Below are 14,459 nucleotides of genomic sequence, written 5' to 3' on the forward strand. Positions count from 1 at the left end.
TAAGCTCGCTACTTTCCGCAATATGGATCTGGCAACCCTGCACCTACAGCCTAGTGTGTGTCCTACACGCCATGTAATAGGGGCAGATATGTTGTAATCTTTTATCTAAGGTTATAACTATTATCAGTGTTGCGAGTAATCATTGCTGTACATTCATCATATGAATATATTCAACTGTTAAGTCTCCTCTCTTCCCCTTGTTGCCAGGGTCACAAGGCATTGTCAGGTTTACCGAGGTCTTCACTACCCAAGGGCGAGCCTGTCCTTGTGGTCGCCTCTCTCATCCCTGGCCCGACCCATCGTGTACCTACGGTAAGATATATGTATAAGCGTCACAGGCTTCATGGGTCGCTCCATGATACAGTTACATAGTTACAGCCCCGCTCCTGTGCCAGGTAAGTCCACTACGGGCTCACCATAACCCGTGCTACTTGCAACTTTTTGTTCTCCGTAGCTTATTAAACTAAAACAACAACATGGGTCGGTTTCACCCTGCTTGTCTCCATCCAACCATTCTCTCCTAACTTTAACCCTCCCTCATTCCGCCCTCTTTTTTATCCCTACTCCATCTCCTCACCCTACAATCACTCTCCTCCCCCCCTCCCTCACTACTTCTCTCATCCCTACAACAATTTCTGCTTAGCGTACCACCTCACGGTCCCTCCCTATTGCTGTCTTGATGGCATCAATTTTTTTCTTAAGATTCTCTAAACAACCGTTTGATTCTCTTCACTCACTGTGTGTGTGTGTTATGTGTGCATGAAAAACAAACATTTAGTTACAATTCGTTTCAGTCCGCTACCCTAGGCGTCGGAATCCGCGGTTTTAATGGTAGAAAAATGGGGCATTGGAAATAGGCCTAGGGAGGAGGGCAGGCGTCCCTCAGGGTACCCAGTTACCACCACCACTATTTTATTATTTTTTTCCACTGTGAAGGCTGCAGCGTGTGAGGCAATGTGTGCAAGACCTGTTGATGCAACAGTGAAGTGAGAGTGAGTCACCAATCAGTACACTTAGCAATGGGGGTCCCGTGAGTTGAGATAGAGTTAAAACTTGCAAAAGTCACCATTGACCCCTTGCCATCTTGGACGCCTCTTTACGTGACGTGAGAGTTGATAGGCTTGTCTGGCGATGGTAATGAGGTGTTGGACATTTCTCTCAATGATCCTAATTGCTTAATGGAATACAAACATTAATTAGCTAAATTTGCGCTGATATGTCTTTAAATTGCAAATCTCGGGTTGCGTCATCTGCCTAAAACCCTTGCCGTTTGCATGAAGTTCCTGTCAATAACTTATGCCTATATCCTTGAAACCAAATCGAACAGGGGGACAATGCAGATCGAATCCTCGTAGAATGTATATTAAATATTCATAAATTGAGGCTGAGGACAGAAGAAGGAAGGGATAAAGTATATTGACTAGTTGTAAACTGTTGGGTGTAGCGGGGGTCGAGCGAGAGTGGCAGTGGTAGTGGTTGGTCGACTGTCGAGCGGGCTGGTCGTGTGTAGGCCTCGCTCCTGCCTCTACCATCTCTCATTCCTTGTTCCTATTGTGTTGTAAACCATCCAAGGAGATCTGCGGTATCACGTTTTATTTAATTTTTAAAGCGTTTTGGTGATTTAAGATTCATTGTGGCATTTTAACCTTAGATCGTCGGGCACAATAAACCGCCAAAATGATGAAATATTTGGCAGCCGCCAAAATCTTAAAGAAACACAATGCCCAGGTGGACAACGCAGTGTTCCACTTGCATTACCGCGTGACCTTCGTGGTGTTCCTGGTGGCGGGCGCCCTGGTCACCGCCAGGGAGTTCATCGGCGCGCCCATCCAATGCATCTCCAAGAGCGTGCCGGCCAACGTCCTCAACACCTTCTGCTTCATCATGTCCACCTTCAGCGTGCCCAGGCACTGGGACCAGCCCCTGGGCGACGGCGTGGCCTACCCCGGCGTGGGCACCCACGACGAGGAGAACGACGAGATCGTCTACCACGCCTACTACCAGTGGGTGCCGTTCGTCCTCGTCCTGCAGGCCATCATGTTCTACATCCCTCGCTACCTCTGGAAGAATATGGAGGGCGGCCTCTTCAACACCATCCTGGCCGGCCTCGACAAGATGACCCTTGACGAGAACGCCAGGCACAAGAAGCACAAGATCTTGGCACAGTACATGATCAGGCACCTCCACATGCACCTGAACTGGGCAATTAGGTAAGCTTTTTCACTCTGCCCTCTGTAACGTGAGCCTGACGCTTTATTTCCGACGCTTTATTGTCCGAAATAAGCTTGTTCATTGCTTTACTGTCCGAAATAAGCTTATTCCGACGCTTTACTGTCCGAAATAAACTTGTGCATTGCTTTACTGTCCGAAATAAGCTTGTGCATTGCTTTACTGTCCGAAATAAGCTTGTTCATTGCTTTACTGTCCGAAATAAGCTTGTTCATTGCTTTACTGTCCGAAATAAGCTTATTCCTTGCTTTACTGTCCGAAATAAGCTTATTCCTTGCTTTACTGTCCGAAATAAGTTTATTCCTTGCTTTACTGTCCGAAATAAGTTTATTTCTTACTTTACTGTCCGAAATAAGTTTATTTCTTGCTTTACTGTCCGAAATAAGTTTATTCCTTGCTTTACTGTCCGAAATAAGTTTATTTCTTGCTTTATTGTCCGAAATAAGTTTATTCCTTGCTTTACTGTCCGAAATAAGTTTATTCCTTGCTTTCCTGTCCGAAATAAGCTTATTGCTTTACTGTCCGAAATAAGCTTATTGCTTTACTGTCCGAAATAAGCTTATTCATTGCTTTATTGACCAAATTAATCTTATACATTACTTAACTGCCCAAAATAATCCTATTCACTGCTCTGCTCAGAAATCTTATTCACTCCTCGACTGTCTGTAACGAGCTTATTCATTGCTAGATTATCTTTAGGTTATCTTGAGATGATTTCGGGGCTTAGCGGTCCAATTACCACAAGCTACCACAAACTACACAAACTTCAGAAAGCTTCCTGGCAATACGTTAGTAATGAATAAATATGATATATTTACTCATTATAATGTTGGTGCTGAATGTACAACACGAAAAAACATAATTTTAATCTGAAAAAGTATCTTTTTATAAAGAAATTAGACGAAAATAAAAAGCTGGTGACGCCAAATCAAGTCGACGATCCAAGCTTCGGTTAGGTTAGGTTTGGTTAAGTTAGGTTAGGTTAGGATAGGTTAGGTTTGGTTAAGTTAGGTTAGGTCAGCCTAACTTAATATATCATATTTATTCATTACTAACGTATTGCCAGGAAGCTTTCTGAAGTTTGTGTAGTTTGTGGTAGCTTGTGGTAATTAGACGGACCCGGGCTTAGCGTCCCCGCGGCCCGGTCCTCGACCAGGCCTCCTTTTTGTTACACATCCCCAGGAAGCAGCCCGTAGCAGCTGTCTAACTCCCAGGTACCTATTTACTGCTAGGTAACAGGGGCATCAGGGTGAAAGAAACTCTGCCCATTGTTTCTCGGCGGCGCCCGGGACCACAGGATCACGCGTACAGTGTTCTGTCCGCTCAGCCACCGGCTCACTAAATAATAGTCGTACTGGCTTTACCCTCATTAGTCTTGAGAATGCTTCTTAACGTTCACCATCGGATATTTTAGGTCTTGCAACTTCGTTTGCAAAGTGTATCTTACATTGGAAATACTGAATATCAACCGCTGCTCAGTCGAATGATTGATGGCCCTTATGTAGTTTCCTGCTGGCAGCTAAATAAATATCTGGTCATCCGGACTAGGAGGATTAAACTGCGAACAACGGCGTCTTAACTTAACAACCTGGTTGCCTAGACCGCCACCCATATGCGGTGAGAATCTCTGAACCCCCTCGCGATAATGTGTAGGTCTCTAAGCATGCATTTGCGCGCTCCGATAGCCTGAAGGGCAGTTTAGGGTGGTTTGTAATATGCGTATTCTGACCAAACGATGGTTGACAGACTAATATTTGTAACATTCTCGTAAGAGATGAGCACTGCCCCTCCCCCCTCATTTTTTGTTATAACCACGTTTAAGACTGATTTGTGTTTTTTTTTAATTCTTGTGCGTATACAAATCCAATGACCAGGGGCCAGATTCACGAAAGCACTTACGCAAACACTTACGAACTTGTACATCTTTCCTCAATCTTTGACGGCTTTGGTTACATTATTAAACAGTTTACAAGCGTGAAAACTTCCCATTCAACTGTTGTTATTGTTATAAACAGCCTCCTGGTGCGTCGGAGCTCATTAATTGTTTAATAATTGGAAACAAAGCCGCCAAAAATTGAGAAAATATGTAAACGTTCGTAAGTGTGCATGCGTAAGTGCTTTCGTGAATCTGGCCTCATGTTACGACAGGTGAAAACTTAATAATTTATCAAGCGTACAAATACAACTCACGCAAGCACGGCGGTTCATCCCGTATATATTTTTCCCTCCGAAGAATGCATTACTGAGTAGGCTACGTAGCCCCCCATCGAACTATACACACACATACATATCATACGGAATGATTGGTTGACTCCTGGAGACCCAGGTTAGTAGGGAGGTAAGGTAAGGTGCTAATTATAAGGGTCACTAAGCCGGAATACCTATACTGTATAGCACTTGGAAGGGATATCGGAACAAGGAGCTGGGATGTAAGGAAGCTACTTCCTGCCACCATAACCAGAAACGCACAGACCCCAGCAACCCACCTAACCTGTCTGAGTCCGATGCATAGAAAACTTAGATATTTGGGAAAGTTATTTCTCCTTAATAGGCTGCATTTATAACGTTGGTTACGATAACGTAAAAACAAGCGTGACATTGAGAGGAATAAACTCCTCCAAAGGATGCCTGGTCAACCGGACTGTGATTCACGTGAGACTGCGAGCAGCACCTTCTAACACCCTGTTTAACCAGACCACCAACTAGGAGGCCTGGGCGAGTATTCCAGCCCGTCCTCCTAAGATTTACCAAGTTACAATTTCAAGAAAACGGTCAATTTAAAATGTCCTCTCCTAACCTACCAGAGGACCCAAAACAAAAAACGGGACAGTACGTCAATTTCGCAGTCCGCTTCCATTTTCTAGTACGACAATTTTTGGCCTTACGTAACGCTTAAGATGGAAGTACGACGTTCTTTGTAGGAGGACAGGTTGAGTATCCATTTAGCATTTGGGCAACCACTTGGGGAAAACTAAATTTGTCCTTAATCATGGTGGCTTTGTTTACATTTATTAATCAGTTTGAGCTCAGAAGCACTACAGGAATGTTTATAACAATATTATCCTTTGGTTGTGAAGCTTTTAAAATAGTAAAACTTTAATAAATATTAACAAAAGCTGCCATGGTTGTTTGTTGAATCCCGGCCCTGGCCAGAGAGCGGGCCGCGGGGGTGGATGATCCCTGGGACCAACACAAGGTAAACACATGATAGGCTGGTCAAGGGTAGTGGGGAAAATAGACTAAGCTAAGGAGAGGTTGCAGGAGAGACAACACACACACTTGGGTTATTGTCAAATTAAACACGTCGATAAATCAAGTTTTCCAATTGTAAAAACCATATACCTGTACTGTAGATGGTTAGGGGGTAGGCAGTGTTGGGTAAGGTTAAGAGGGATTTAAATTCCATTGGCGACCGTGGTGGGTGCGGCGTGGCTTGTGTCCTCTCGGTGGATGTGTCCTCTTGTGTACATGTTTATTGAGACAAGAAAGAAATATATCTCAAATGGATAGAGTAGCTTAGGCTATTTCTACCCCCCTATCCTCTTATGTATTCACCTAGTTGTGCTTGCGGGAGCGGCCCGCCTCTCAACTGTCAATCAGCCGGAGCCGGTCGGCCGAGCGGACAGCACGCGGGACTTGTGATCCTGTGGTCCTGGGTTCGATCCCAGGTGCCGGCGAGAAACATTGGGCAGAGTTTCTTTCACCCTATGCCCCTGTTACCTAGCAGTAAATAGGTACCTGGGTGTTAGTCAGCTGTCACGGGCTGCTTCCTGGGGGTGGAGGCCTGGTCGAAGACCGGGCCGCGGGGACACTAAAGCCCCGAAATCATCTCAAGATACCTCAAGATACCGAAGATCAATCAACTTTACCCCTCCCCCACAGGAAGCAGCCCGTAACAGCTAACTCCCAGGCATATATTTACTGCTAGGTGAACAGGGGTATCAGGGTGAAAGAAACTCCATTTGTCTCCGCCATCGCAGGTGATCGATCCCCAGACCCCCTAGGATTACGAATCCCGAGCGCTGTTCACCCAGCCACCAAGCCCCCATGGGGCTTTGTATGCACGCGCGCCTAATCTCCAATTTGAAGGCAGATGAATAATATTGTCTTGTAACGTAGGAATATGATGCGAAATTCTGATCACACGAGCTCCTGCAACTCGTTCTCTCTCTCCAGTAACTATCCACTTGGACTAGTTGGCACAGCGACGGCCTCACTTCTTGTAGGTTAGGGTTCAATCCTCGATAGTCAAAGTGGTTGGGCATCGTTCGTTCGGGGGCTATGATTAAATTGTAAAGAACAAGCTCAACTCAACAAAGCTTGTGGTCAGATTATCGAAATCGCATATATATCATGTTAGGCTATATCAACTTGGGTAGGCTTCGCCCCCTTACCTATCTTTTACCCCTATCTTTTACTCCCATCCTATCCTCGTCCCTTTCGTATGCTACTGCCATACTGGCTTAGCGGTCTCTCCTCATAATTTCCTTCTTTCTATCCTATAGCAATTTAATCTATTGTGTCGCAAATTAATACAAAAAACAAAATGACTGAGAAAAATATTAGAAGTTTCGTGTTTCGATGAGACGGCTGTCTGTGGCAAGGCGGTCGAGTTGAATAGTTCTGAGTTTACAGATCTGGATTTGTTTACCGATCTGGATTTGTTTGCAGATCTGGATTTGTTTACGGATCTGGATTTGTTTACCGATCTGGATTTGTTTGCAGATCTGGATTTGTTTACGGATCTGGATTTGTTTACGGATCTGGATTTGTTTACGGATCTGGATTTGTTTACGGATCTGGATTTGTTTACGGATCTGGATTTGTTTACGGATCTGGATTTGTTTACGGATCTGGATTTGTTTACAGATCTGGATTTGTTTACGGATCTGGATTTGTTTACGGATCTGGATTTGTTTACGGATCTGGATTTGTTTACGGATCTGGATTTGTTTACAGATCTGGATTTGTTTACGGATCTGGATTTGTTTACGGATCTGGATTTGTTTACGGATCTGGATTTGTTTACGGATCTGGATTTGTTTACGGATCTCGATTTGTTTACGGATCTCGATTTGTTTACAGATCTGGATTTGTTTACAGATCTGAATTTGTTTATAGATCTGGATTTGTTTACAGATCCTGATTTGTAGCTTGTGTTTCGGGGCTATAATTGGTATTCAGAGAGTGGCTATGCCATTATTCAGGCTCTAGTTCGTATTAGGATTCTACGCGCTCCTACTAAATCGTTGCACCAATAGCGTAACTAATTTTGATACTCCTGTTTAGTAATTTTTTATGTCTTTGTTGAATATTTTAGTTTCATTACCTTTTAGATAGTAAGTCTAATATTTTAAGCTACATAACCGTAGGTGACAGGACACCCAGTTAAGGAATTGGAATTTATTGAACTTCTTAGAAATGAGGTACAAAAGTTTTGGAATAATGTCGACCGGGTTTATAAAAATTGTCCTTTGGCGTGCGTGTACTCACCTAGTTGTGTTTGCGGGGGTTGAGCTCTGGCTCTTTGGTCCCGCCTCTCAACCGTCAATCAACAGGTGTACAGATTCCTGAGCCTATTGGGCTCTTATCATATCTACACTCGAAACTGTGTATGGAGTCAGCCTCCACCACATCACTTCCTAATGCATTCCATTTGTCAACTACTCTGCCAGTAAAAAAGTTTTCTAATATCTCTGTGGCTCATTTGGGCACTCAGTTTCCACCTGTGTCCCCTTGTGCGTGTGCCCCTTGTGTTAAATAGCCTGTCTTTATCTACCGTGTGTGTGTGTACTCAACCATACTCACCTATTTGTGCTTGCGGGGGTTGAGCTTTGGCTCTTTGGTCCCGCCAAAGGTGTGTGTGTGTGAGATGGCAGCTGGGGGAGCTGTTGATGCCTGCTTGATGGGGTTCTGGGAGTGGTTCTCCCCAAGCCGGGCCCGAGGCCAGGCTGGAGAGGGCTGGCTGGGGTGGTGGAAGACTGTTGTAACATACCTGCGCGGCTCCTTTTTGTGGTGGGGAGAGTCGCTGTCGAAACGGTGCGGCCGTTTCTGGGAAAACTTATTATTATTAACATCTTTATTGACAATTTAATTACAATTTTGTCTAATCTGAGGATTTCAGTTGAGTTATTAAAGTGAGGATAGTGCTGGTATTGACGATCACACAGGACAGAGGGACATACACAAGACAATAGGTCTAAACTGTAGGCTGAAGCACATATATATCATGGTTACAGTCAATGTTTTAATGTATGAATATGTGAAATCCACTTTCTATAGTGCACTGCCACACAAGGACAGGGATGGGTTCATAAGTGATGCTTGTGGGAAAACAACTTAATGGTGACAGTCATTGTAATTAGATTTGATCCGATGGCAAAGGAATTGAACCCCACCTAACACCCTGACATCCTCCCTCCCCTTCCCAGCTCACTCCCCCCCTTCCCAGCTCACTCTCCCCCTTCCCAGCTCACTCCCCCCCTTCCCAGCTCACTCCCCCCCTTCCCAGCTCACTCCCCCCTTCCCAGCTCACTCCCCCCCTTCCCAGCTCACTCCCCCCCTTCCCAGCTCACTCCCCCCCTTCCCAGCTCACTCCCCCCCTTCCCAGCTCACTCCCCCCCCCCTTTCCCAGCTCACTCCCCCCCCCTTCCCAGCTCACTCCCCCCCCTTCCCAGCTCACTCCCCCCCCTTCCCAGCTCACTCCCCCCCCTTCCCAGCTCACTCCCCCCCCTTCCCAGCTCACTCCCCCCCCTTCCCAGCTCACTCCCCCCCCTTCCCAGCTCACTCCCCCCCCTTCCCAGCTCACTCCCCCCCCTTCGCAGCTCACTCCCCCCCTTTCCCAGCTCACTCCCCCCCTTTCCCAGCTCACTCCCCCCCTTTCCCAGCTCACTCCCCCCTCCCTAATGCCACCTTTACACACCAGCCTCCTGGCCTTCACCCTCATCTAGAGGTCAAAGTTCAATTTCGTAAGTCAGACGCTGGTGGTCACGAAGCGTCTGGAGAGACCTGGGCGCAAGACTGACCACCCGCCGAACACAGAACGAAACTACGACGTTACTACAACGTTCGAACATATTTTAACAACACCTAACAAGTTATAACAACGAATATAGCAAGTTGTAACCACGTTCTAATACGTCATAAACACGTTAAGCCAAGATGTAACAACTTTATTACAAGTTGCAACAAGCGGAAAATAGACAGTTTCGGTTTGTGTTTCCAGGGCAGCTCTGACTGCTTTCTTGCAATTTGGGAGGCAATTATTATTTTCCTATTAACTAAGTGTTGCTGCATTGTGAGGATTTTGTATGTCCACGATCCCGGCAAATTGGGACACACCTCTGTAAACATTCCCTTGGATGATTCGACAGCGGCGTGAGGAGATATTACACACCACAAAATTTAATTTTTATGCCTGCAGTTTCATTATGCGCCGCGATTCGACGTAACTCAACATCAGATCCGCTTCCTAATTCCGTAACACGGCACAAACACTTCGTTATTGTCTCCAGTGCATATATTAGGTGTTGGCTAATTGATGAAGTATCCTTTGGAGGCGTTTATCCAGTTCTCTCTTGAACACTGTGAGGGGTCGGCCAGTTATGTCCCTTATGTGTAGTGGAAGCGTGTTGAACAGTCTCGGGCCTCTGATGTTGATGGCATAAAATCCCTGCATAAAATGGATACCTGGGAGCTAGACAACTATTGTGGGTTGTATCCTGGAAAACGTCAGTAGTTGGCCTAGGTCTCAGTCGGTATAATATCCAAGACATTCAACGTTATTGAACGTTAATTCAACGCTCCATAACGTTAATCTTGGATCTTGTGCCCACCGGGGTTTGGAGACCTCGACGAGCTCACTAAGACTCGTCCAAGACTTTAGGAAAACTTAAAAGTTGCACATAAGCAGCTTGGCAGGAAGAGCGGCCGGGCCCCCGTCAGCTGTGTCTGACCTCAGCGCCAACAAGGTAGTTCCACTAACAGGCAGCAATTACTGATGATGAAGCACCGTGATGCTTGGAGTTATCTGCAAGCCAGCGTAGTAAACAGGACTCCTTGAACCTTTCATACAACCTGCCTGCCACTGTCTCGCACCTGCTTGATGGGGTTCTGGGAGTTGTTCTACTCCACAAGCCCGGCCCGAGGCCAGGCTCGACTTAAGAGCTTGGTCCACCAGGCTGTTGCTTGAGCGACCCGCAGGTCCACCAGGCTGTTGCTTGAGCGACCCGCAGGTCCACATACCCACCACAGCCCGGTTGGTCCGGAACGTCTTTTAGAAAACAATCTAGTTTTCTCTTGAAGATGTCCACGGTTGTTCCGGCAATATTTCTTGTACCATCAAACAAATCATTAAATTCGCAAACCTTCTCACAAGGCGTTACGAGGCTTGTAATTTATTGTGGATACCAAGAAGTATTATAATGCAGCCGTGTGGTGTCAGCGCCTTCCATTAATTAATGGTGTCATCTTCACCATTAATTATGTTGTAGTTAATAAATCCAGGCGTGGATTATATTACTGTGGAGTGGGCTTGCATCTGACCCCAGGAGAGCAAATACCTCTTGGTTCTGTGTTTGCGTGCGTGCGTGTGTGTGGGGGGGGGAGGTACTCAATCTCGTAGTGTGTGGTTGGGATCCTCTCTGTCGTGAGGTACTCCGCACTCTGGCTTAGAGAGTAATGTTTATATTTACATGTATACACGCCAATTATGGAGTAAATTACCCCCATGCTGTTTATGTACATAAATTCTGTTGCTCTTTAACCACCTAAATTATCATAATGTTCAGGACCTCTCACGAGTGAGACAGAGTGAGGGCAGCAAAAACACATCATCATTTGGGGAAATCATTCGGTAATTTGCCATGTTTTAGTGGGTAATCTAAATTAAGAGAATAAACAGAATGCTTTGATTTTTGAAGAGGTCAGCTTTGGCACTTGTAATTTGCAGTAGGAACGTGATGCAACCAGTGCAATACTGCACGAAGTTGTGTCATTTGATGCAAGGTTATCATGATGCAAAGGCATTTTTGACATCCCAATTCTATCAAAAATAAGAACAAGTTGTATACTTCATCTGTAAGATGCCTCAGGGGCCGGGGGATTGGAGGGCGGGGGAATGAGGGCCGCTCCAAGCAACAGCCTGGTGGATCAAACTCTCACAAGTCAAGTCCGGCCTCGGGCCGAGCTTGGGGAGTAGAAGAACTCCCAGAACCCCATCAACCAGGTATCAACCAGGAGGGAATGTACTCCCCCTAGTTGTGCTTGCGGGGGTTGAGCTCTGGCTCTTTGGTCCTGTCTCTCAACCGTCAATCAACTGATGTACAGGTTCCTGAGCCTGTGACAGCTGGTGACGACATGTCATGGTTCTAGACCAATGGCCGGCCAGCACCGTCCATCTAGTACTCTAGTGTCTAACTTAACGATTACCTTACCTTGCGGTGATTCGGCGGATCAGCATCTCTCCGGCCCGGTCTCTGACCAGGCCTCCGGGTTGGTGGTCTGTTCAACCAGATTATTGGATGCGGCTGTTTGCAGCCTGGCTTATGAATCACAGATTGATTGATCAGCTATGAATCACAGCCTGGTTGATTAGGTATCCATTGGAGGTGTTATCGAGTTCTCTCGTGAACGCCGAGAGGCCGGCTAGTTATGAGCCTAATGTGTAGCTGCAGCGCGTTGAAAAGCCTTTAGCGTTTGATGTTGATGTGTATTGAAGTCTTGAGCCTTTGATGTTGCCCCTCTGATTTTCAATGGGGCTATTTTGCACATCCTGCCATACCTCCTGGTCTCATGTGACGATATTTCCGTTTGCAGAAGCATTTTCCCTTAATATTTTCCCGTGTAAATTATTGTCTCTTGCCTGCGCTCTAGAGAATACAGTTTTACAAATTTAATCGATACCAATATATTTTATTGAGTGGATTCTAGTAATAAAGGAATCCAGGAAATTCTAGCAATAAAGGAATCCAGGAAATTCTAGCAATAAAGGAATCCAGGAAATTCTAGCAATAAAGAAATCCAGGAAATTCTAGCAATAAAGGCATCCAGGAAATTCTAGCAATAAAGGAATCCAGGAAATTCTAGCAATAAAGGAATCCAGGAAATTCTAGCAATAAAGAAATCCAGGAAATTCTAGCAATAAAGAAATCCAGGAAATTCTAACAATAAAGGGATCCAGGAAATTCTAGCAATAAAGAAATCCAGGAAATTCTAGCAATAAAGAAATCCAGGAAATTCTAGCAATAAAGAAATCCAGGAAATTCTAGCAATAAAGGAATCCAGGAAATTCTAGCAATAAAGGAAAAAACTGCCAGTTTTTTCAGCTTTGAATGGGTCTGTTAGTGTGTAACAATATTTTACCTCAAAGACACTAGTCTTTTGAAGAGTATCATAATTGGTATGACATGTCTTGTTTGAAAGGTTCCTGTTATCCAACCTGTCATTGTTCTTGCCGTTCTGACGGCTGCTTTGTTGTGTTATTTAAAGGTAAGTTGACCAGACCACACACTAGAAGGTGAAGGGACGACGACGTTTCGGTCCGTCCTGGACCATTCTCAAGTCGATTGTGAGAACGATCAAGACAATCGACTTGAGAATGGTCCAGGACGGACCGAAACGTCGTCGTCCCTTCACCTTCTAGTGTGTGGTCTGGTCAACATACTTCAGCCACGTTATTGTGACTCATCGCCTGCAAACTGTATTATCAACTGTTATCACATTTTTCCCCCACACAGAAGTCTATACTGTATCAATTACACTGGCTTGGGCTCTCAACTGGGGAGTTGAAGGCCAAGTGTATCCGTGTAAGGGATCTGCTAAGAGTGGTGCTGGCCCCCAGAACCCGGGGCCAGATTCACGAAGCAGTTACGCAAGCACTTACGAACGTGTACATCTTTCCTCAATCTTTGACGGCTTTGGTTACATTTATTAAACAGTTTACAAGCATGAAAACTTGCCAATCAACTGTTGTTATTGGTATAAACAGCCTCCTGGTGCTTCGGAGCTCATTAACTGTTTAATAATTGGAAACAAAGCCGCCAAAGATTATGAAAAGATGTACGGGTTCGTAAGTGCTTGCGTAAGTGCTTTCGTGAATCTGGCCCTTGGTCAGAGACCGAATGGCAGGGACATTGATCTTCAGAACCAACGAGTGGCAACAGGAAGGAAAGACCTGACCCGACCCAAGTAAAAGATGTAATGTTTAAGTCACGGTGTGCATAATGTGTGACTTCACTGACGTCGTAAGCTTGTTGTACCAGCTCATGTTCCAGCACCTGGATGAGCAGGTTTGTAATTGATAGTCAGAGCGAGCAGCGGCGGCGTCTTAAAAACAGCCTGGTTGATCAGATCGCGGGGACATGATCCCCTCGGTGCGATCTCTGGATAAGGTGAAGTACGCATCCCGGGATAAAACTCCGCACAAAACACAACTGCTAAACCAGAGACGCGCGCATCTAAGCCAGTCGTAGCCTATCCCGGCCGACGCATAGAACACGTCAACATTCCCGTGATTTTAATTTTGAACCAATACGTCGCTCTTGGCGGGATCTGTGAGCTGCATCAAGAATGTGACGTTTAGGCCAGAGGACAGGAGGAGGATGATCTTGGGGGTCACCCTCCCTCCGTGACAGTGTCGGCAGCGGGAGGCTTGTCACGGGCAAGTTAGGTGTGTGGTGGACTGGTGCATGCGGGACAAAAACTGGTGTTGCAAAGGGCAGCCTAGTCAGGTGCGGCGGGCAGTCTGTGGCGGACGACCCTTAACCATGTTCTTCCTTCACCCTTACTGTTGAGCTAGATAGCCAGGCTATCCCTGTTGAGCGAGATAGGCAGGCTATCTATCCCTGTTGAGCCAGATAGCCAGGCTATCCCTGTTGAGCCAGATAGCCAGGCTATCTATACCTGTTGAGCCAGATAGCCAGGCTATCTATCCCTGTTGACCCAGATAGTCTCCGAGGTTTAGTCTGGTGGTTCTTGATAGATACATAGAAGACACATAGCAGATAAATAGCTCATGTTGAACCTTGTCCTATAAATTTTCCTTGGAACACAACATGCCAATCCATTTACAACCAGGTCGCCAATTACTGCTGGGTGAAAGTTAAGGGTTATTGCCCAGTCAATCCTCCCTGGATTGAGGGGGGGGGGGCGAGTGTGCGGCAGTGATGTGCGTGTATTAGGCTAAGTATTGACCATCCCCAGGATGCAACCCACAGCAGCTTTCTAACCCT

The 14,459-nt window shown here is 45.8% G+C and overlaps 1 protein-coding gene across 1 annotated transcript in view; it reads left to right on the forward strand.

The window, feature by feature from the left end:
• Positions 1–1,455: 1,455 nt before the first annotated feature.
• The window catches only part of LOC123773347 (innexin inx2), a 39,862-nt gene continuing 26,858 nt past the window's right edge, over positions 1,456–14,459 (forward strand). The window contains exon 1 of the mRNA XM_045767009.1: positions 1,456–2,210. Coding sequence (XP_045622965.1) covers positions 1,678–2,210 — 533 coding nt within the window. The 5' untranslated portion in view covers positions 1,456–1,677. The remainder of the gene's footprint in view (positions 2,211–14,459) is intronic.

This window comes from Procambarus clarkii, chromosome 89 (genome assembly GCF_040958095.1).
Source record: "Procambarus clarkii isolate CNS0578487 chromosome 89, FALCON_Pclarkii_2.0, whole genome shotgun sequence".
Taxonomy (NCBI): Eukaryota; Metazoa; Arthropoda; class Malacostraca; order Decapoda; family Cambaridae; genus Procambarus; species Procambarus clarkii.